The sequence below is a fragment of the Gallus gallus genome, chromosome 11, assembly GCF_016699485.2.
Source record: "Gallus gallus isolate bGalGal1 chromosome 11, bGalGal1.mat.broiler.GRCg7b, whole genome shotgun sequence".
Classification (NCBI taxonomy): Eukaryota; Metazoa; Chordata; class Aves; order Galliformes; family Phasianidae; genus Gallus; species Gallus gallus.
This window is the reverse complement of record NC_052542.1, coordinates 10,839,880-10,864,427: the sequence shown is the minus strand read 5'-3', so window position 1 is coordinate 10,864,427 and position 24,548 is coordinate 10,839,880. Positions and strand designations below refer to the sequence as shown.

The 24,548-nt window shown below is 41.7% G+C and overlaps 2 protein-coding genes and 1 long non-coding RNA gene across 3 annotated transcripts in view; 1 reads left to right on the top strand and 2 right to left on the bottom strand.

Annotated features, from left to right (window-relative positions):
- LOC769444 overlaps positions 1-21,417 on the top strand; it is a 66,721-nt gene extending 45,304 nt beyond the window's left edge. Inside the window, exon 3 of the long non-coding RNA XR_005839077.2 lies at positions 18,951-21,417. This is a non-coding gene — a long non-coding RNA (uncharacterized LOC769444). The remainder of the gene's footprint in view (positions 1-18,950) is intronic.
- Positions 1,806-7,423, bottom strand: RRAD (RRAD, Ras related glycolysis inhibitor and calcium channel regulator). Its single transcript, NM_001277606.3, has 5 exons — positions 7,396-7,423; positions 6,938-7,304; positions 6,758-6,831; positions 6,059-6,263; positions 1,806-4,638 (listed from the first exon to the last, which is right to left on the bottom strand). The coding sequence occupies exons 2-5, from the start codon at positions 7,290-7,292 to the stop codon at positions 4,361-4,363; spliced, it is 912 nt and encodes a 303-aa protein (NP_001264535.3). The 5' UTR covers positions 7,293-7,304; positions 7,396-7,423; the 3' UTR covers positions 1,806-4,360.
- An 845-nt stretch (positions 21,418-22,262) lies between the features above and the next one.
- Positions 22,263-24,548, bottom strand: FAM96B (family with sequence similarity 96 member B). The gene is made up of 5 exons (XM_414150.8): positions 24,398-24,548; positions 24,238-24,317; positions 23,850-23,975; positions 23,366-23,411; positions 22,263-22,857 (listed from the first exon to the last, which is right to left on the bottom strand). Exons 1-5 carry the CDS (start codon positions 24,531-24,533, stop codon positions 22,760-22,762), a joined length of 486 nt encoding a protein of 161 aa, XP_414150.1. The 5' UTR covers positions 24,534-24,548; the 3' UTR covers positions 22,263-22,759.

Sequence of the window (24,548 nt, the reverse complement as noted above, 5' to 3'; positions counted from 1 at the left end):
CTGTGATAGATTTTGGAAATAATAGAAAAAAACTCAGTAGGGCCCTAATTGGTTTCCAGTGATTCATTCAAACAACGCATTTAAAAATCAGGAAATAAAAGAAGAAAATAAAGAGAACAAGAGCAAGGGGAGTCTTTAGAACATATATCACCCATTTTACATGGTTGCCAGAGCATTTTCACGGTACAAAATTAATAGCAAGGTAATTGTTGGTGAAGAACTCAGTGTTTAAGTAAATTCCTTACCTGCTTCCTACCTGCTAGTGCTGCAATTCTTAGTACAATTTTAAGTTAACAATGGTGTTCCCGTTTAGATTCTGAACAGTGGGTTAGATAAATCATATTTGAATTTAAATGATATGTACTTCATTCTCTTTTTACCTCTTAATTCTCTATTCAACATCCGTGTCGTAGAGCACAAAGACAGTTGACATTGTTTACAATTTGAATTTTTAGACATTTATAACTTCAGGAGTATCGGAGATCAGATGTTCCTTTATCCAAACAGGGACTCAAATCGTCCATTATAATGCTAGACATCATTCCTATAAATTAAATGGCAGTCCTGGAATGCACAGATGTGATGCAAATCAAGATTCAAGGAGGTGTCAGTGTTGTACATGCAATTAGTCTGTACATTGTCCCTGAAAAAAAATAAGAGAACTAAAGCAAATTTCAGCATAAGTATTATCCCACTTTTCTGAAACTACCTCTTAGTGATCCTTTATCATGCACTGAATTCTTAGTCACTGTCAACTCACTATGCTTTCTTTTTCAGTAAAGAACAGTTGTGTTATGCAACATTACTGTGTAGATCCTGGCCTAGTTTTGTAGGTCTATTTTGAGAAAATACATCTGAATAAAACTACATTTTTGGTGATGCTATGTCTTCCCCCAGCAGTTTACATTTCATCTCTATTTATATGACTTGATTTTACACGTTGTGTTTTTGGCAGATGGAGGAATGATTTTCTTCACATTTTTTATACCATGAAGAGTTTTACAGAAGCTATTTTAGAAATAACAGGCAGAGGAGTCTGATTTGTTTACCTAATGTATGCATCACGTATAAAAGGCGATGCCCTTCCACTGCAGATGATAATAATTAGAGTTGTTCCAAATGGATTTATGCCAACACAAAATCCTCTATCACGATCAGCTGTAACAGGAACCTCAGCTGGCAGAGGCAGTGAAAGCAATAAGGATTAAAAGACTGCGTGAACTGTCCCTCTAAATTAAAACTGATGTACACTGGCAAAAAATGAGAGAACTCATACCAGTGTTACCTCTGACACTTTCTTCTCTTCTGTTAATAATGAGAGAAAATGCTGTTGTCTGGATCTCCCAGTATGTTTCACCTGACATAGATTCACCCCCATTAACGACTAGAATCTGAGTATCCATCTCAGATTACAAAAACCCATAAGTGACTGTCAGATGCTTGAAGATAGGAATAACCTTTTGAAGAATGTTGATTTTTGGAGGCTTTTGGCAGTTAGATGCCTGTTGCTGTTTGCATGTGTACTTTCAAAAAATCCCCTTGGAAACTTGCACTACATTATATCCTAGAAATTAATATTGTTCAGGGTAGAAAGTCTTCCACAAGCTACAAAATCTCTGCAAAATAACATTCATGGCAATGCTTCCATAGTATGGAATATGATATTCTAGAGCAGGTTATTATCAAAGCTGCAGTAACATCAAGCCCTCCCCATAGTCATGAACTGTTGCTGAATGATGCAAAAAAAAACCCCAAAAAACAACAAAAAAAAGCCACCTTGTAAAAACAAACGAGAAAAAAAATGCAGTGAGGATTTGAAAAGTATTTTATTGTATGATGTCAACTGTTTGAATACAGCACAGATGAGCCTACATTTCTTTCAGATGGTACAGTTTATTGTCTCACAGTGGCCTATTGACACAATTCTGAAATACAAATTCTTTCCCACAGTGTATATGAACCTCTAGAAACGTACTAAACAGGAATCATTTTTATGCTTTAGAATTGTCCAAACATAATCTTTTGAATTCACAAACACAAGAAAAATTCTGATTTGTTGGTCAGAGTATGCAAAAAAGCGCAGCTATTAACCATGACCTTGAGGAGGCTTTGCAGCTGCAGTTGTGTTGCAACATCTTTGTAACACATTGCACTTTGTGAAAAGACACCTCTCCATCTCTGGATTTCTGTCACATTCCTTGTATTTGTTACTGACAGAATTAAACCTTCAAAGTCAATCCAGATGAAGTGTCAATCCTCTCCCAGTCATTCTGAAAACATAGGACAACCAAAGGCAAAAGCTCTGCCAACATACAGGGAGCAACACAAAGTTTTGTTAATAGCTTTAATATAAGCATAAATAGGTATGTGTCAGATTTATGCACACTGGTTTGGACAGTTTTGCAGCAAGGTTTTCATGACTCGGGCATTTTCTTTGGCGTTGAAAGATAAAAGCTTCAGTGTAAATAGACATCTGGTGCCATGTTCTTGACCATGGTTAGACATTCCAGGGATAATAGCGTGCCAGAAAGCAAGGCTAGTGAAAAAAAGGCCAAATCCAAATAAAAAGTATCATCAGGTAAATGAAAGCTCTGGCTGCAGGGCAGAATCACTCACTTTGGACCTCACTCAGGTCACAAAGCAAACACCTCTCTTCACAAGAAAACTGATGTGACCTGTTAGCAGCAACATACACTGAAGCCAACAGTTAGCTGCCCCAGCAGCACATCAGGAGGCTGAGCCCATGCAGAGTTGTTTGTTCAAGCTCAGGGAAGCTCACACTGAGGTCTAACAGTTGATGCTATTTGTCTGCTGCATGGGAAAGGGTAGCCTCTGTAAGATCATGCAAAGAGCCCCCAGTCAGTGGAACAATCTCTTTAGATAACTGGACTCACATAGGGGGAGTGGAAAGAGAGGGGACTTGTATTTCATCGATCGTGAGAACTGAGTTTATGGAAGAATTTAAAGACAATGTATCCTTTGTAGCGGAATTTATAAAGTGTATGCAGTCAGCCTAATTTATTTGCTGAGGCATGTCTGATTTTTAAATTCATGAATAGCAAATAGGTAAAAATCATGGAAACACATTAACTATAAAAAAGGACATGAAAACTGTGGCAGCGCTGCAGGCCACAGTAGCCCACAGCTGGAGTCTTTCAGAACTCTTTCAGACAGCCTTGCCAGGCACCTTTGAAATTCCCAAAACCCCTGAAAGGTATTTACAGGCTTGTGAGTGGATGAGAAAATTACACTGCTCCCAAAAAAGGAAAACAAACAAATGAGAAACAAGACACAAACAACAAGCAACAAGCAAAAACAAAACCCACATTTGCTCATTGGCTCATCATACCAGGCCTTCGAGTCTGAAGACATCTAAGAAGCTGAATATTTTCAGGTTTCAATTCATCAGTATGGACAAAAATCTAACAAACTAAAGGTATTATTTAGAGGTCTGTTTCTGCTAAAGCTGACAAGAGAACTAGGCTGAAGATGAACAATAACATCAAGATACGCCTTTCCAATATCAGCTGCTGTAATAGGGTATTCATAAAAGCAGAAATTACTTAAAAGAACTGTCTGCTGAAGAACAGGACAGAGTATTCCTGATTCATTTCATTCCAGAACTGCAACATACATATCTGCATAGATCAGTTGAAGTCTGTAATTAATGTTTTATACAGTGAAAAAAAGATCAGTATAAAAATACTGCTCTCTCATTCTTTATCCATACTATGACAAAAGCACAGTTTATTATAACAGGAAATAATACTTTATTATAAAATCTGCATGTAAACAAGTAACAAATTAATTGAATAACAGGTAATGGAAGTGCAAATTAACTTCATAAAATGATATCTGTTCCGTATAACTATATATATATAAATTTATTTTTCTTCCATTCTAATGTGGTTCTACTTCCTCCCACCCCACATTTAAATTTAAAAAGATTTATCATTGCTTACTTTATACTAAAAAGAGTGTACGAGCCTGCGTACAAGTTTAAGTTTTGCTCTGCAAACGAGGCAAGTCTGTGGTGTCTTATCATCCTTTCTTATCTTTGCATCTCTGGTATCCACAGGACAAGAGAATGTATGTAACATATATACAGAGTGAAAATGTGGGCATGTCAAGCCACTTAATTAAAGTTAGTTCATTTACTTGTATACATTGAAACAAACCATTCATCAGTGAAGCCAACATTGTAAGGTAACTTCCAGACTTGCTTGTGCACCTTAAGGCATTAATGAGAGTCTCAATTGATAAGTCATTGTTTTATCACCATGAGGATCATCCATATACTTCTCAACAGCCAAATGGTTGTTCACCTCCGACATGCAACATCTGGCCTTGCTGAAAGCTTCTAAAGCACAGATAAGTCATGGCAAGACTTTGATTTTGCTTTGAAAGCCATCTTCTTGTTGTTCTTTGCCACAATTCTCCCAAGAAATCGCTTTGCCTTTTTGCCTATGCTTTCTCTTCTTTTTGTGTTGGCCATTCTCCTAGCATTGTCTTCTTTACTGTCTTTGCGAAGTCTAATTTGCCGAACAATACCTTCAAACAGGTCCTTGACATTATGATGAAGAGCAGCTGAGGTCTCAATGAACTTGCAGTCAAACACAACAGCACAGGCCCGTCCCTCTGGATGGAAAGAAAAGAAGGGAGATGAGTGGAGACTGATATTTTCTCTTCATATATACTAGCAGGAAAAAAAATGGGTTAACTTAAAAAGAAAAGTGTCTTCAACACCAAAGAGCTTTATTACACAGCAGTAAATTATAATATTTGCAGTCTTGGTTTTGTCCCTTACTTTTCATTCTTTTGCTGTGGTGTGGTCAGAAGTCTCACTTGACCAGCGATGCTGGCTGTAAGGCAAAAGTAGCCCTATAGGCAGACCATCCCAGTATCATTTAAGATCTATAGCTGATTTAAGGGAGGGACTTGATGCATGCTTGCTTTCTGATAGCAAAGATGGTGAGGTACAGAAAGAAGAGCTAGTTGCTCTTTCTTCTGGAAGTTGCTGAACAATCACACACCTCAGCCTTGCTCTAAGTGAGAGTCTTCACATCAGGCACAGATGAAGCTGATGCAGATCAAAAGGTCAGGTCGTTATATAGGTTACAGCAGAGATCATAATGGTCATAATGTTGTCAACTACTGAATTTGATTAGGACTGCATTCAAAATAGACAGAGCTCTGTCCCCAGTGTTCCAGAGGTAGACATGTAACCGTGGAACATTGCTGCGTAGCAAATTTCCATGTCCACCTTGTGGTGAATAACGACAAAGCTGCCAGCCTGAGTAAAACAATGTCACTTCTAGGACAGGTGAACTATGCACTGCCATCAGCCTGTGAAGAATGAGAACCTCCTGATGAACACCAGTCAATTCCCCGTGCGGGCATTTAAAACAGGAAGTATGCCAGAACCAGACAGCAAGAAATGGTTCTTCAGCATCAAGACACCAATATTTCTACAGTATTCTTCCCAGCGGAAGGAAAAACATTTTAGTACATGAAACTAATACTTGGCAGTTATTACTGTACTCAGTTGCTGAAACGCACCCTGGAACAGAAAATTCTCACTGACCACAGCTGTAAATGGGACACAAAAAGACTGTGTGAGCCTAGTCTCTCCATCTCACGTCAAACGTGATGGAATCACTTCTAGAGGAAAGAGCTGTACTGTTACTATGGGATCACCATCAAAGAGTGCCTGGGTTCCATCACATGGCACTCCTGTCCCTTAAGAAGGCTATCAAATCTTGAGACTAGCAACTGCTACACGCAGTAAAACTCTGCGGCTTCAGCCTATTGCTGTGTAGCTCTGAAGCTGCGTGTCTCTTGTACCGCAGTTCGGAGCCCAGCTCTATGTATGAGTCTTCCCTCACTGTTTTCCATGGTGCAGAGTCTCCAGTGTGAACCAGCTGGCTTGATTTCTCTGGTGTGTCTCCAATCACACATTTTTCTACATCAAACCCAGACCAACTCTGTTGATCACAATCCTCTGCTGCCTTTGCTACTAATAATTTAGACATTATTGTATACATGAATATTGTCTTACCATCGACTGAGACTTCCCGGGACCTGACCAGGTCACTCTTATTGCCCACAAGAATAATAGGAATGTCTTCTGTTTGTCTTGCTCTTCTTAGCTGGATCCTTAGTTCGGAGGCTTTTTCAAAACTAACTTTGTCTGTCACTGAATAGACAATGATGTAGGCATCTCCCATCTTCATGCAGTGGTTCTGAAGCCATTGGCTGTCATCCTAAAACAAAAGAAGGCAAACAGATTTACTGCATTGAAAAAGATATTCGGCACTGCCTAGTTAATGATTTAGGTATTGTAAACACCTCAAAGATAGTTTCATTAGCGTTATCTATTTATAAACTGCAAAAGTAAACCAGCCTACAAGAAGTTTTCTTAAAATCTTCTTATTGTTTCTAGAAATAATATCGAGTCTGCAGCGATGGGATTGTCAGTCTCTAATTTGACAGGAATTCCCTGGGGCTGCCAATGTAAGCGTTATTCAAAGCACTGAGGGCTTCACAGCCGAAGCCTGGCCAGCTTGCCGAACTGCTTGTCTAGCTACGAGAAAATAATTGCAAGGGAGAATTCCGCAGCATGAATTCCGGTTTTTCACCCTTTCAATGTTACCCGTCTGACAATAAATAGCCAGACAGAGTCGTTGCATTGCTACACATTTTTGGAGCAAACCGCCGACCGGTCCATAAAGAAAAAGTATCTTCGAGCTGCAAGTACCTGTTCCCAGATATCGAACACCACGAGAGACGCTTCTTCTCCATCGACCATAATCGATCTGTCGTACGTGTTTCCTGGAGGGAAGACAGCGTTCGTTAAAGCGCCGTCACCCCGCGCCCGGACGCCCACCGCCCCCCGTGCCCCTCCGGGCTGGGGGCCCCGCACTGCCCGCGCCCTCACCGGCTTCCTCCGCCTCCGCGCCGTCCTCCACGCCGCCGAAGATGCGAGCCAGGCTGGTCTTGCCGACGCCGTGTTCGCCCAGCAGAATCACCTTGTAGAGACTGCCGTCCGAGTCGCTGCCCGAGGAGATGACGGAGTCGGAGGAGTCGGAGGCCCAGCTTTCCCGGTGCGCCTCGCCGGGGCTGTACGAGGTGCAGCGCACCAGGCCCGACAGCTCGTCCTGCGGCAGGGAAGCCCGCAGGTCCCGCTCGTCCACAGGCATGCTGCGCCGGTGCAGGTGCTGGTGTGCGGAGAAAGGCATGCTGCCGCGCCGCTTGTCTAGGTAGCGCAGCTTGTCGCCGCGGTTCAGAGTCATGGGGACGCCGGGCTGCGAACGCGGAGAAGAGTCGTCAGAGCCCCGCGCTCCCCGCTCCGGCCCCGCGCCGCCGGGGAGCGACGCCGCGTCCCGCCCGCCTTACCTCGCCGCTCGGAGAGAGGCCAGGAGGGATTCCCCGCGAATACTGCTGCCGTCGCCGCCTCGCCTCTATTTATGGCTGTGCCGCCCGGCCCTCCCCGCCGTGACGCGCGCCGCGCGGCTGCCTGCCAGCGCCCGTGGGCTGCCGCGTCCGCCCACGGAGCCTCAGCGCGCAGCGAAGTGGAGCGGCACGGCGCGGCGGGGGCGGGGAGCCCGGCGCGGGGAGCCCCGGCGGGGGCCGCCCCCCCGGAGGAGCCGCCGGTGCCCTCCGCGACGGGAAGGGAGGGGAACCCCGCGTCGGTGGGGAACCCCGGCTGTGCCCAGCCCCGCCCGGGCTTTGCTTTCCCGAGGCTGCGCCGAGGGGAAACTGAACACGAGGCTGGCGGTGTACGCGGGCAGGTTTCCTCAGCTCACCGTGCCCTATGCCATGGCTCAGGAGCCGTATTGTCTACAACGCTGTTAGGAAGAACGTTAGCAAGCGTACAAAATTTGCATCGCTTCGTGCTTGCGTTACTTAATGTTCAGGAGAGGGTGAGGGGAAAAGCCCCCGTGCTAGGTGCTGTGTTGGCACAATACAGACGCTTGCTGCACGCCGCGTTAACGGTTTCAGAGGCCGATTTAAAACGTAAAGGTCAAATTCTTCCCTTGATTTCACCTGAGCAGCAAAAGTGAGGCTGTGAAGGTCTTATCTTAAGTAGCACAGTCATTACCGTGTGATCAAGTGAGGAAAGGGCCGAGCAGATAGCTACGCTGGCGTGCTGAATGGCTCACCGCAGCACCGTGAACACAGTTTATTGTTTTCTTAGCAACCGCGACGCGGTGGACATCTTACAGCCAAAATAGCCCTGGCTCCAGCTCCCAAAAGATTACAGCCTGGTCAGTGCGGGAAAATCCCTGTGACTTTGTGTAGGGACCGTTGCCATCAGATTAGTAAATGCTTAAGGTAATAAATCAGCAGCTGAAACAAGGTTAAAGAAGGCAAGGAGATAGGGAGGTGATGGAAAGTAATAAATGGACATAGCGAATCAGGTAAAGGAAAGAAAGGGTCTCTGGGGCTGGGCCGTGCAGTTGTATGGACAATAAAATACTACACAACAACTGAGAAACATCTTGTCCTTATAACACGTTCACTTTGTGAGGCTACTTAACTGCGACAAGAGAAACACGTAAATGCCCTAAAGGGTCTGGCTGCAGGGAATGGATGGGTTTTTTTTTTTCCTATGAAAGCGAGTGAATGTTTTGTTATTTTCAGGAGCTAATTATAACTCTCCAGTCCGTGCTCTTGGGGTGGCTTTGACCCCTTTGCCCTGATAACTGCAGTTTAAAGTGTTAATGTGGCAGTTAAAGATCACGGAGTGCTTGCAGCACTCCTCTGCCTGTCTCTCAGAACAGCACCGAAATAGCCGCGTCAGTTCCAATCGTCTGTCTGGTTGTTAGAAGCGGGGAGTGCTTCCGTGAAATGCACAGAACACATTGCCGTGGTTTACATTTTAAATCATTTTTAAACAATTAGCATTGTTTAATTTATTGTAACATATTTAAACAATGCATTAGCATTTGAAATGCACATTGGTTACTTGATTTGGATAATCTGAAATCTACCAAACTGCCTCGATTAACCTGTGTTTTTGTGCAGCCAAGTGGGTAAATACACTCCCAGAAATGTTTTTTTCTTCAATTAACTTTACAAAAAGTTGAATATTTCTGCCAAAAATTCTCACCTGGAAATACTCTGAGTAGTTTTATGAATTTTTTGGAGCACCCGTCCTGCTGGCTTCACTGTGTGTCAGGGCCAAATTTTAGAAGCTGGAATATGAAGTGGGGATATTTTATTTCTTTTCTGTGTGTAACAGGGAAAATCTGGGAGGCATCAGAACTAAAGATACTGTGCTGCCTCTATGCACGTATATCATCACTGATCGAAACCTAACTAAAAATTGGGAGCCACTTTTTACTCCAGCTCTTCTGCTGATGAGCATTGTGAATGTTTTAATGATGCAAATGCAAGATAGAGCCCTCACAACTAAACAAAACAACAAAAACACAAAGAACAAGAAAGGCATATAAAAATGCTAAATAAAGACTTTAAGAGAACAGCATTTCAGCAGGAAGAGAGTCTGAAAATAGAAAATACCTTACAAAAGTTCAGGACCACGTGGCAAATGTTTTGTTTTGTGCCAGCAGCCAGGTACAAGTAATGAATTAATGGTTAGAGAATACCATCACGGTTGTAGGATACTACTGGGATCTGGCACTGGGTTCTGCGAATCATCCTTCAGCAGAAAGTGAGATGGCCTTGGATTAGATCCCTGAGGCTTCACTTGTTCCTAGAGGGATGACTGCAAGTCATCTGGAGGAGTGCGGTGCCAAGGCGGTTAGGGCTGTTCTCACCGTGTAGAACCAGAGAGGGAGGGATCACAGGGGTCACGTAGCTGCTTTATCTCCCTTGATCCTAAAAGATCCAGCTATTTTGTGAAGTTGGAGGAATTAACAGATAATTCAGGTTAATCACTTGAGACATATAACGTGCTCCTTCACACAGCATGTAATACTGTTTGTTATTCACTATTGCTACATATATATATTCCTGCATACGTTACTGCAGCACGTATTATTTTGGTGGGATGCATATGAGACCACACAGACCTAATATGTGGATTTAAATTTCTTTGAAGGACTTTCAGACCCTCTCCTTTCTCACCTGCCCTCCATTTCCACTTCCACAAGATTCTACTTCTAACAAATAGTAACTGTAATTTATTTTTAAGTAAAAGAAACTTTAATGCCTTGTTTTTCTATTCTTATTTTCCATTGTACTAGCTGCTACTGGCCTAAGGTTTGTTATAACTAAATGAGTGCTTCTGTCACATACTGTACTTGATATTTTTAGTAAGCCAAGTGTATTTCATTATATATTCATTATATATTGAAATGGAAACAGGAAATTTTATAATTTCTTTCAGCTTTACATAGAGCCAGGCGTGGAGTCTATCAGTGCTGAAGGTGAGGGTCTGCTCCGGCCTGCATGGCAGATTGGAAGTACAATGAATTGAGGTTATCACTATAGCAATGTTACAATCTGTGGTTCTTGAGTCCCAGGTGGCTCTTGAGCAGTTCAGATGTTTATTCCCTGCAGCAGTCACATCATAACCAGCAGCAGAGCCACAGTCAGGGACCACTGTCTATCCAGGTCCTCACAATGTGTGAGGAGGGGATAAGTTTAATGAAAGCAACAAGCAAATTCTGCTGAGGCCGGAACTGGGTTGTCCTTGGTTCCAAGTGCCCAGTTTTATTCCATTCTAATTATCAGGGTGCTGTGGGATCCTTGAGGAACCACTGGAGTCTCCCATTTTTGAATCAATCCAAAATCTTCACTTTTGCATGGTTACTGAGCATCTGTGGTGTCTGTCCTATGCTTCTCAGGGAAGAATTTGATCTGAGACTCACAGAAACACTGATGTCCTGTATTATGGGAAGCTGAGCACCAAGCTCTCTAAAAAATGATAACATTTTGTTTCATTTAGTTTCACTTTGTCCTTGTACGATTTTCACCTTGATTATTTCAATTGCCATTTATTTAAGGTGCCTTTTCTTTGTAGTTTACTGTCCAGTCTCTTTTTGTCTCCCTCTCCCTCACCTCTCCTCTTTCCTTTCTCCTCATTCTTTCTTCTTCTTCCTCTCCTCTTTTTTCCCCATTCATTCTCTAGCTTTTGAGAAGCATCAGTGTTCTTTTTTAGTACACTCTCTTGGCCTCAGTACTTCTCATCATATGGAAGATGTAAAACATGCAGTGTGATCCTGTTGTTCCAGTTATTTATTACTGTGATAATAAAGCTTGTGCTTGGAGTTTCTTTTTCCTATACTAGGTGCAGAGTGCATTTTGTGGTTTAAATGACAAGCACAAACTTTGCAGGGTGTGCACTCATAACTAAGAATACATAAATTGGTATCTATCCACTTTCCCTTCGGATTTTCAGGTGGAAAAGCAGAATTTTGGAGGAAGAATTAACTGTGATTCTACCTCACTGGTGTGTATTCAAGGTTAAATGCCATATTATAAACTGCATTTATACTTTTTACATCAAATGATTATTACCACTCAATTCTAGTTTTTGTTTTAGTTGTTGTCTTACATTGGAATTGTTTCCCATTTGGTTATAAATAATAGAAGTATTCTGACAGCCCAAAGACTGGATTGGCAGAGTGAGGCTTGGGAAAGTATTGTTCTCAGTTTGGCTTTATGTTGGAAGTTGTGTTTCACCTCTTCTTACTTTTCAAGTCATCTGCACTGTCTCAAGTCTAATTAATCAGCCATTATGTGGGTGAAGTTATTTCTACACAAACTGCAGAGATATCCACAAAGGTCTGTTCTTGCCAAGTTACAGGAAGCATTACTCCTGCAGAAGCCTGAATCTGGCTACCTCCCAAATACCTAGACTAAAAAAGAAATAGCAGCTGTTATTATTATTTTAATTACAGAACTGAGAGACTCAGGCCAGTGAGAGGAGACAGAAGCAGTGGTAGGAAATGTGGTTTGTATAATTTTTTTTAACATAAGCAAGATAAAAACAGCTACAGAGAATGAAGAAAATACTTTTTCCTTATCCTATTCTTTGTACAATAGTGCAGACATGGTCTGATTTTTTTTCTCAGCATGGCCCTGTGATTTTACACACACTAACATTGTGTGCTGAACAGACACACACAAGTAGTTTTGTCTACTTGTTCTATGTACATAAGTACCAGACGTTTCATGTAGCATATGGTATATTGCATTACCTTGCAGTTAATATGTAGTGGTGTAAAAGTGGACTGCAGTTTGAACTGTACAAATGGTTGTATCAACAGTGGAGCTTTCAGTCTTAGCATTGATTCCTTTGTCTGCCAGCCCTATGAATGTTGCATCCGTACTGAACCTGCATTTAGACATTCCCAAGGCAGGGCCTTTCCTTTGGCCAAGGAGCCATGCTTATTCTCATAATTACTCTTGCATTTAACACAGCTAATATTTTTTACTGGGTAACGATAGCCATGATAGCCATGTGCTGGAGCTGCAACAGTGAGATGTGAGAAATGCAAGTTTTGGGATCAAGAGAAATCAACATAGTGTAGAGAGCTCACTTGTAGTGGCAGGGGGAAAACACAAACAGAAACCTAAATAAACCCAGTTTTTATATCTATAAAGGTAACCCCAACTTGGTTCCTGTATCAGAAATGCTAAGTCACAGCTTGAAGCAGTGATTGAGCACCTGGTGGGAAGGCAGGGCCAACCCAGGGAAGCTCAGTGCATGCAGTGCACCTGAGTGACGAGAAGGAGTGAAGCCAGGATGCACCCCTTCCCAGATCTCATATAAGGGTTGGCAGTGGAGGTGAGGGTTTCTTGCTGGAGATCCCTGCCTACCTTCTGAAGGTAGCAGGCTTTCTGAAGGTAAGCAGATTATTTCCTTTGTTTCTGTGCCTGCTGCTGTTGGGTTGGAGGAGGTCCTCACTTGCTGCAGCTTAGGACCTTGCTGCTCTGCTGCCATTGCTAAGCTTTCTGTCCTGTTATAGTTCCTTGAACAGTCACTTAGTTTCCTCCCATCTCCAGACCAGAAATTCTAAAGCTCACCCATCGGCACTACAAAAAAATGTGGTGTTGTTTGTATTTTTAGATATAAAACCATAGAATGGATAAACTTTAAATCTGTTGCTTTTAATGTAAAGTAGATGCCTCTGTCTTTCTTAAATGAAAGACTGTAAAAAATAACTTGGGATAGGACTGATTGGAAATGTGCTTCATCTTCCTGCTACTCTGAATTTCTCACTGCTTTGAGTAATCTCAAAGGCTTCCAGTACTAGATAATCCTCATGACCAGCTGAGCCAGGTGAATCACCCCTCTGGAAAAAAGAAGTTGCACAAGTGGCATATCTAATTTCATTTTTCCCTGTACAGTTCACAGCTACTTTTTGACAAAGTGTACCACGGTACCAACTATCCTGTTACAACATACTGGGGAAGAGAATTCCATCTGAATTTAACTACAAATTTGCTCTTAGGTTTGTTAGATTCAGTTTCATTTCTTATTGATATGGTAACCACTCATGTTATACCATGCTACAGGTACAAGGCTCAGAATTGGATATCCCCTTGGCTTCCCCAGCCACTACCAAATGGATTCATTAGCACATACTATATCCAATCAGCTGTTTGCTCCTATTGCATTTCAAGTTTGGAGTAAAATCAGAACATGACGTAATGTAATTTCTATAATTACTTTATTTTGCTTCCCCTAACTCCTTTCTTTCAGTATTGAATTTGTCATGGCCAAAGTGCATGACACACATCGTCCGTCCATGACTGGAATGCTAAATATCTTGTTACAATTCCTGTGGGATGTATACTCCTTAGTGTGGATTTCAGAGGCCCCTTCCACAAAATAACTAGAAGTCTGATACTGTGAAAAAGCTTCTGAATTTACACATTGCAACAGACAGTTGGTTTAAGGAGTGGGCAAAGTAAATGGCTGGTTGTCCTACTGAGAAGTATGTAGTGGTAAGGAAGCAATTTGCAATGTAAGATTTATCATTTACCAGCAGGAGCTCTTGGCAAGGGGAATGAATCTATTTACAATAACAAATTAAAGGAGTTGTACTGGGTCAGACTCAACTTACATCCAGTTTCCAGCAGTCAGCAGCTGATATCTGAAGAACTGACAGTAAGGACGTGATAAGCAGTTGTAACTGCCCCCATATGCCTGCCATGTATTCCTGTTGTTCAGAGGCTGCTGATGTATTTTTTCTACATATTTTTCTAATTGCTTTTAACCCATGTAAATTTTTATAACCTGCAATACCCCCAGTTACTGTATTGTAAAGCAAGAGTGTAATTTTTTTCTTCATACACGTGATGATTTTATATTTTCCTTCAGAAATTGCCTCACAGCTGAGGAATCTCATGTATTCAGTCACTCATGTAAACCTATTCCTTAATTACTCTTCTCTGAATATTTTCTACTTCTAATACATCTTTTTAGAAGCGAGGGGACCAGAAATGCAGATTATGCAAATTGCAGGTCACTGTGGATTTATGAAATGGGAAGAGATACTTTCTAATTTTGTTTAGTCCTGAAAATTCTAGAATCCACTTACTCTTTTTCAATTAAGCATTAAGTAACATTTTCACGGACCTACTGTAATTCTTTTTTATTGAGGAACTAATATTTAATAGCCAGGATATTGGGTAGAAAACAGCCTAAAGCTGCCCTTGGCAACCCACAGAACCCACTTTTCTGCAGCAAGAGATGACAGTGAGGATGCCAGGCGCACGGCAGACTGCATCAGGGATGAGGCATTAGTTATGTTCAACACACTACAGAGCTATTAAGAAGACTTGGGGATATGGAGACTGAAAATCTGGATTATATCTAAGTAATGAATAATCCCAAATAAAATCACTGCATTATAGATGCTTCCATGGATGTGGCAGGTGAACAAGGAAAAGTGTCCTTGCAATGAAAACTCTAAAGTAGGAGCAGGCCTGTGGTCCTCTCTGGAAATAAACAACACACTTGCCATGCTGAGTCACGTAGATCTGTCACCAAAGGAAAGAGGTAAGGTAGAAACATAATTTATAATGTTAGTGACAATAGAAAGTGAAACTTTAACTGTGCTGTCCTATTCCATGTATAAGATCAGGAAAAGAACATGAATTTTTAAATCTGTTTTCTTGCACAGAAATATAGTTTTGTGTCCAAATGTGCATTTATAATGCTCACAGTAGTTGTATTTTGTATAAGCCTCCTGGTAGTCCTCAGTCCGATGGTGACCAGTATTAAAACATAGCTGCCCTTTTGCTTTAGGTAATTAAGCCTGATTTTGTTTACCATGTAGGGAAAACTCAGTTTCCCTTTCATTTCAATGTGAAAAAGCTTGAAGCCAAGGAAAAAACTCTCGCTCCTGGAAGAGACTTAAGAATAAAACTGCAGAATCTTGACCCATATCAACCTTTATCTACACCCAAGTTGTTTGCAGTGAAGCAGATAAAAAATTGTTTTTCCTCCATTCATCTTATTATGCAGAATGAATACCTTGGTATCACAGCCAGTGAATACCATGTAGTGAGATCTTTGGAGAGGGAGCAGCGAGCTGAGCTGCTGGTCATGCTGGGAAAGTGCCTGGGAATTATTGCTCATGCTCTCAATCTCTACATGTCTCATGCCTGGGGGCAGAGTTCCCTGTCAGAGTTGTCTTTGACAAGCATATTACAGTGAAAATTTTGGGGCCTTAGGCATTTTAAATGGTCAATCTTAATTTTCCAAATAATCAAAGCTACCTATATTCCAAGAAGGACTTGGTGATCACCCCACTGCTGATGAAATTCAGCAGTCTCTGCCTTTCACGGCATTTTTTCTGTTTCACAGTTTTGGAAATGAGTGCAGAATCAGGCCTTGACAGCCTTTTCCCTTCTCCACACTTACTCACAGCAGTAATTAGCATAAACCAAGCAAATGGTTCCTTGCATCAGAGGTTTCACGTCAAAAGCATCAAATCTGTGATTTCACTGCCTGCTCACTCATCCAGGGCTGTGAGGGGGGAAATGGTCTTTATTCAATAATTAATGTAAAAATCCCACCACGATGAGTATAGTAAATAGCATTTCTTCAAAGGCTCTTTCTTTTCACATTCACCCTACACTCTGCATAATCTTTCTTTCATAATCTTTACCAAAGAAAGGGCTATATATTTGCATTACTCCTCTGCTCAAGCACATCAGCACCACCAGAATAATTCAGATGAACTACAGCCTTCTAAGGTAACAGCAGCATGTAGCTAGGCAACAAAAAAAAGGATATAGTATTTTTCAGGAAGGAGGGCTTTCCTCGATGATCTCATACAGATGCAGAGCTCTTTCCCTTATAAGAAGAAAACTGCTCATTGGAAAAATGAGTCTATCATCCTGTCATCATCAAGTCATATCGATATATAGGCTTCCCTTGTTGAACTGGCAGAGAAAATAATGATGCATTGTATGCTGTATCTATTTATTACTCTATATTAGTTACATATTTGTAATTTCATTTATAAAGGCTAAAAACCAGAAATGATTTTATGGCAGATTTCATTAACCATCATCCTAATTAGAATTGAATGTTTGATTATTGAATTACTAAGTCAGCTGAAATAAATTGTGTGTCACTTCGGTGGGAATTGTCAGCACTGAAAAAGAGATTTTGCTAGTGGAAAAGGCATCTGGTTATGTGTCCTGTCTGTCACTGTATGTAGTGACAGAATGGTTGTGAGTGGTGCACACTGGTTTCATGAGTCTGAAGGGGCTCAGGTAAGAGAAAACAAAAAAAAATTGATCTGGACTAACAGAGGCAGCACAGGCACTGTTTGCCTTTGTACCCCAAGCAGACAAGCAGGATAAGTAGCTCCCCATCTGACAAGTGCAGTCACCTTCTGCTGGGTGGGGACGCAGTGGGAACTCAGATTCTGGATAAAGACATGTGCCCCTGATACTCAGTAGGGTTTGTGCTGGTAGGATCTCAGGACAGCCGCTGATCCCTGTGAAATCACAGCACCATCTACTGGGCTAACGCTAACCTGAGTGTTACAACCCGTGATCACATCCGAAGCTGTAAGCAGGTATTAGTCAGCTATCCTGTTTCCCATTTCTCCTGTATATCCTTTTCTGCAGCACGCTAACTGGGAATTTCTCTGTACCTTAACTTTACTTGGCTTGCAGAGCTGCCAGACCTTGTTTCACAGTCTGAGTGCAGCAGTGCAGCCTGTGTGGTTGGGACACGTCTCACACAGCAGTGCCAGGAGATACCGCCAGGAAAACATCTTCCATGGAGCAGGGCAGTGCCTCTCCAGTTGTCTGTGTTTGTGGCAGCACATGATCTGTGTATTGCTGCTTCTGCGGTACAGACCTGAATGCAGCTGATCAGACATTACATCAGTCTTGGCAGCTTTCATACATGTACTTCCTCTCTTTGGCATGTTATTTTATTTGTATAATCCAGAGTCTGTTCTGTGGGATTGTTTCCATTCTCTCCAGCTTGACCGAGCCACAATTCATACTATGTTGTCTTGTTCATCTTATCTTTCTTTGTGCTGAAAGCGGGATTATTCCATTAGGCATGCAAAAACAAGAAAAAACCAAAAAAACAAAACAAAAAACCCAATATGTTTGCAGCCAGTAAAAGGCTCAAGCAACTTTTAAGAAAATGAAGAATGTAATATTCATAACAAAGTTCCTGCAGATTTAAGGTTCAGTAGAATATGTTGCAAGCATTGAACTCATATGATACATAGCTGATGTGTACAGATTAAAGCTAATACAATGTTTACTTCTCATTTGTAAAATTAAACAACTCAAATTTTTGCTAGGAGTGGCCCAATATTCTTGTTACTAACACTAACAAATATATGAATACAACAAGACTTCATCGCGTATATGCTTACAAAACAGGAGGAAAAAAAAAAGGGATCTGTTGGCATTAACCGATTTTTCTATGCAAGCATTGCAAACTACAGGGTTGATTTATTTGTTACTTTGCAGAAGTGACGAAAACAAACATTGCTGCTTAGGTACCTTTACAATCCTAAGACAGACCATGTGCCAGCTCTTCCATGAGCAAAAGTATAGAGATATGAAGCTGCTGGGCATCCTAGTGTTAAGCAAACAGCTGAAATACTACTGAGATTACTTTGGTCAAAACCATGTGAGAAGCATCTAATGGGAACTCAGACAAGACTAATTGGGTAGATTAAGGAGGAAAAAAAAAAAAAGCTACAATAAAACATCATTCCAAGCAATATCAAAATAATGGAGAGAACCCCATACAGACAAGAGAGCTTGGCAGTTCTGTAAGACTTGCTGGTCTCTGGAGTTTTCCTGCTAGACTGTGTGGGCACAACTGCTGTCCACACTCTTTGGCTGTTGTACTCATGCTTTTGGAAAGAAGTGCACCTCCCTTGGTCAAATTAAAGCATTAGTTCTACATAGATAATTGTTCTGATCCTCTTCTCTCTTGTTGCTTTTTGTGGGGAAGGGACTTGGACTTAATGACAGTGGGACAACGAAGGCTTTCCTGTTACCTGCTGCACTGTGAGGGAACTAAGGGATGGGTTGTGTAATGACCCAGGAAGACAGGGCAGAGGGAAGAGAAATCCAGGGTGAAGCTCACAGCTTGTTTCATGTTGCTGTGTCACCCTTCCTGACACTACCACCACAGAGGATGTTATCCTCACCATGGTCACGCCCCTTCAGACGACCAGTTTGTAGGGAGCAAGGAAAGCAGAGGGGTGGAAGATGACTAGCATAAAGTCATGGGAGCTCACAGCCTTCAGTAAGCAGCTCTGGAAGCTCATGGTTCTCCTGCTGTCACAGCCTGTGGCTGAGGGCATTCTGCAGACATTGGTTGCACAGTGAGGTGTACTACTGCCCTGCTATTTTCTTCTCTATCCCTTTTGCCTTCCCAAAAGTCTAAGATAGCAGCTGCTCCCAAGTGCCACATTACATTTATTTCACTGACTTGATGGAAATTAACTTTTTGCCCTGCTCTCTCCCTCTAGCCCTATGTGGAAGCTGAACTAATGGCAGGATTCAGAGACTTGTGAAGAGCACAATCTTGGCACCTGGAACTTGAGTGTGTTGCAATGAGACTGTGAGAAGTACTGAAATCAAAGAGGCTACTTGCAAATCACGCAGCCACTCTGATGAGTTTGTAGATGAAGGTGGGATAGCAGGGTTTCCAATGGTTCAAACAACCAGGACGTCTTTATGACTGCAGGCAGTGCTGTTCCTTTCACCGCAAAGTTAAGCAATGGAGGCAGCCTGCCACAGGATGCAAAAGCTCTTTACAGGTAAGACGTGAAAATGAACAGGTGTTAAGAAATACGTAAAAAGTTTATAGAACTCAGTAGCATACATTCTGCAACTACTGAAGCACTGAACAAAATGAGGGCACTTCACTATTTCTGTTTTGTGAAAATGTTATTTTCAGCATTTTGCTGAATGAAAAAGTCATATACTTTCTATTAAATGTTGCTGGTAAATGGTTGTGAGACATTCCAACAGATTTAAACACACAAGTCATAGCCTCAGTTTCCCTTCTTTTTTATCCTTTTTGTTGGTATTTTCCATAGTAACGTTTGAAAGATTTTGCTATAAATATTTATTTTGTTTAAGGAAAAAACTTGTGTGCCACTTAGTCAGTCTGTATTTATGCCAAGCAGTGCATTTCATGAGGGGGGGAGAGCGGTACAAGCTAGAGGGAAATGTTTTTAACAGCTATAAAAACAAACAAACAAAAAAAACCAAACTACTGTAAAGCATGTTGTTTATAAATCAGTGCTCTCAAGGGAGATTCTTATCAAAGCACTTAGTTGTTGTAAACGCATCAATCTTGAGTACAGTTGGAATATCAAAATAACTTCTTTCTTTAATTAACTGTTGCCAGTGTGTAGTACACATCACTCCATGCAAGGAAATGCAAGAAATATTGTCCACTGAAATGCAAAGCTCTTCCTGTCACTTCTTCCAGGAACAGATCAGTAGTATCTCTGGATACAAAACTGATGAACTGCTTTCTAGCCACTCATAATGAATTTGGGAGTTTGAGTCTTCAGAAGTTTCAGACTACTAGACAGCAATGACAGCATGAGAGTAGCTAGAAAGAAGTCTGTTTCCTCCCAGGGAGTAGATCTGTGCATGCAGGCCTGAGTATGTGCAGAGCAGCAGAGCCTGAGACACAGAAGCTGTGTTGGTCTGCTGGCTCAAACACAAGGCAGGTTACTCCAGCACACAACACAGCCAGTGACCCTAGGGAGGTTTTGTCACAGTGTTTATAGATTAAGAGGAATGAATGCCATTCAGCCACTCCTGGAGGACTCTGCCCTGAGCCTAGGAGTGTGAAACAGATGTCTGCTTCTGGCATTTTTCCTGGACTTGAATGAGACTGTTTGTATTCCACGCAGCTGCTCTAAAGGGTCATATTTTCTGATGGAATGTGTCCTATTACAAAGCATTGGAGAGACTAAATTTAGGGGGCTTTCTTAGGGGGGCTGGGAAGAGCAGTCTATGAAGAAATACTTCTAAAAAATTAATGTTTTCTTCTCCCAGTTACTATAGCAGGCCCCAGTGAGTGATCATTAAAGCTGGGCAATGGAAGATTTTTGCTGAAAGGGGCAGAACATTAGCATTCAGCAAGTACTCAAGCTGAGGGAGCCCCATACAGGAGGAACAGCGATCTTCAGCCAAGTAACAATGGTTTGTCCCTTCTGTTGTTTCTATCACCTAATTAATATAACATCCACATCATTTAAAGAAACATACCAGATCCAAAGTTATGGAATTATCCATCCTTAAGTAGCAGAAGTCAGACCTTTTCTTTGACAGTGTGTAATAAAGTCCCTTTACTCAAAAGTCACCTCTCAACTATGTACTATGAACAACCTAACCACATACTGTTGCTTCTCTGAAAAAGTAAGCAGTGCAAAGTGCACCCACAGGATTACTGTGTGTAACATGGCTTGTGAGGCAAGTGCTAACATCCAGTAAATTACTACTATGTAGTGGTGAAGGCTAAGAAGCAGACTGAATAAAGTATAATTTACTAATTCATTTTCTGTTTGATGTGCAGGTTAAAGCAATCTGTTTGCAGCCTACTTATCTTTCTATTACCCCTCCACTCCCCTATATTTCCATTCCTGTCTTCCACAAAATCTGGAAGGACAAGTTTCATTTTACTATTTAAAAAAAAATAAAAACAATCAAGCACATCGCATATGAGTCGCTTTCATGTATTGCCAGAGCTGAAGTTTTCATTTGTGGTGCAAAGGCTGGCAGTGTCAGGACTAATCAGTTCAGTGACTAGGCCTAAGAGGCAAGGAGCATATTAACAGGTGTGTCAATCTGCTCCTTTCTCAGCATTAATTTTACATAAATATTATTTTTATTTCCAGTTTCATTCAAACATTGAAGCAAATGCTCATTATTTGAAGGATGCTAATCAAATAAGCAGATAAAGGCTGTTGAAGAGTTGGCCTTCTACAGAAGCTCTGTGTATACTGGGTGAGTAATTTCTAAAATGAGTAGATTTGGCTTTGTTTCTGTTCTGTTTTGCTTGTATATGTGAGTTTCACCATCTCACTTGGTTTACCACTACCTCAGTTTCCTGGCAACACAGACTAGCCTGGTCCACCAGGCTGTGGTCTACGTAGTGTTCTTCATAAGGTTTACTGTTTTGGAAATAGCATCTGAGATCATCCAGTAGAAAATACTGAAATGTAAAGCATTACTATCACACATCTAATTAACAAGCGAAAAAAACCTAACCACAAACTCTATACTAATTACTCTAAATAACTGATAAAGGTACTACATAGCTGATACATGATATTGCATGTTTGCACCAAAATACCTCTCAGAATTATTACAAGCTGTTATTTCTCCAGTATTAGAAACAACTCTTACGAAAGATCAAAAGAATAATGGAATTCTATCTTGATGAACTTTTATGCCACTAATCCCTACCAAAAGACAACAGTTTATTAAGTGCCATGTTTCCCAGACCAGAAGCATATGCTAAATATCACTGCTAAACCTGTATGTTTAAAGCAACATGTTGTGATTTAGCTGTCAAACTTTACCAGGAAAGGTTTTCAGCAGAGTAGCAGGATCACTCCAACTGAAAACTACCAAAGAGTCCCTCCTGTCAGGAGGAAGGAAGGAAAACAAAAAACAAAGAAACAAAAACTCCTCAAAGATGCTGCATTTGATACCACAAGTGATGAGTAAGGAAAAGCAAGTCACATTTTACACATATCTAAAGAGCTCTCCATATTTGGCTATTTACATTAACATAATAATCATTAAAAAATAGATGATATAAAATTGTTTACATTTATTGCTGCAAATGTTTTACAATTCGGCACAAAGGAATTTGTAAAAAATGTTGACGTTTGAAGGAAAAACTGAATTAGTCCAAAATAATCATATGAGTATAACATTTTAACTACCACTTAACTTGGTATACTTGTGAAATCCAGTGCGCAAAATCCACTTCTAAAATGCAGTTTATAACTAGTCTGTAGATAGTAAGAAACCTGTTAAAAACAAGTTCAACCAAATCTTTTTTTAAAAGTTCAGAAAAAAATCCCACCAGTGCAATAATTAACAAACAGAAAAAGCCAGTTTACATTCTAGCTTTATAGCTACCAGCAAGCTAATTTTCTCCATACTACTTTTCCTTTTTTTGAAGAAGTAATGGAACACTTCTTAAAGGTAGTTTTATTTTGCTCGTAGATACATGTAACACTAGCAACACCACTTATGTACAGAATTAATACAGCAGAATACCAATGGTTTCCTGATCAGGCAATTATGATCGAGCAGACAAACACTGATTCACCACTTCCAATAAGTGAGAGTTTTCCAAAGCAGCTGCTACACGTTCTTTATCAGCAAGCTGTTTATTAACTGTACAGAAAAAAATACCACAAGGAACTGGTCAAAATACTGGTATAGGTCTTTTTAGAAGCACTTTACAATGAGAGTAATAGTTTCAGTGTTGCTGTGGTACTCAGCTACAGTAACTCCACAGATGCTAACTACACCACAAAGTTGTGGTCTAAAGTCAATGACAGCACATTACCGGATCTCAAAGCAGTAAGTTATTTATGATTCGGCAGCAGGAAGCCATGCATGTGTTTGTGTAACAGGAGAGGAAATATACCTCCAGCCTCCCCCCTCTTTCTGTGCCTTCCAGGTAAATCAATGACTACTTGACAGCACAGGTGATCCAAGGAAACATTTAAACTACGACACCAAACACTTCTAAGTTTTGTTATTACACATTCCTGTTCTGTAACATCTCCCAGAAGGGGCTGCTTTGTGTACAGCTGATCTGCAGGTGGAGGAATCTATCTTCTCTCCAATTTTTAGATTAATAAAAGAAAACCACACAACAGAGCAATAAAACACTTACCTGCGTGTTCAGAGGCATGCGTCCCTGGTGTTATATGAACATCCATCTTAAAAAGCATGGAAAAAAAGGAAGGAGACAAGTCAACAAAACGCTGGAAGCTCAAAGTATTTAATTAAGAAAATAGCAAAACAATGCAACAACAAAAGGCATTCCTGACACGGCCAGCTAATGTACTGAGAAGAACAAAACCAAGTCCAAAAGAACACCGCGTTCCCACCTGCGTAAGCCTCCTTCAGGCAGGGGGTGAAGCACTGCCATCTTCTGTGCCCTCGTGCCTTCACATCACAACCCCGCTCACCCGTGATGCCTCCAGCACAGAACTGCAGCTCTGCACCAATCTGTCAGTTTAGTTCCCTGCTTGGCCTGGAGCGTTTCCCTCCTCCATAACATGGAACAAAAGGTTCTAGTGGCTTCATACTCTAATTTAGTTGCTTTCTGAATGCCATCCGTCTCTTCTGCTTTCCAGAGTGATTTTACCACTCACCTTAAACCTCTCAGGCAGTGATCTGATCAGTTTCACTTTTATGGACAGGCCGATTAGCGTTGCCATGCTGCAGTGCGGGATCGTGGGTGTGAACTCCACCGCCACAGTGCTCTCGGCATCGTTCACCTGTTGGAAAACAAACGCGTGTGGGCAAACCCACGGGCTGCCACCCCCTGCCTGCGGTGCTCCATGCACAGCGCTGCCGGGAGCTGTGCCCCGCTGCTCGGGTTTTCTTCACTCAGGGCTTTAAACACTATGTTTAAATGCAGTAAATTGACATAATACACTTCTTTTCACGGTTAAAACAAACAAACGAACAAAAAAAAAACCCAATGTAACGAACAAACAAGGAGAACAAAAAGGAACAACAAAAACAAGACAGTCTCACTTTAACTCGAACTTGCTCGACGACATTCAGCTCCTCCAGGGTCAGGGGATGCTCGGGGTCGTTAATGGAGCGGATGAGATGTGCCGCGTTAAGGAAAGCGGGACTGAGGCCACCCTCCCCGCGTCCCGCCCGCCCGCACTCCGCCCTCCCGGCAGGATATCAAAGATCTCCCGGTCGTCGATGGAGTCGGGCAGCTCGTCGTCCTCCTCCCGCGCCGTCACGGGCCGCTCCCCCGAGCGGCGGTAGATGAGCGGATTGGCGTTCTCCAGCGGCACGCCGCCGCCCGGGCCCACCATGGCTGCGCTGCCGGC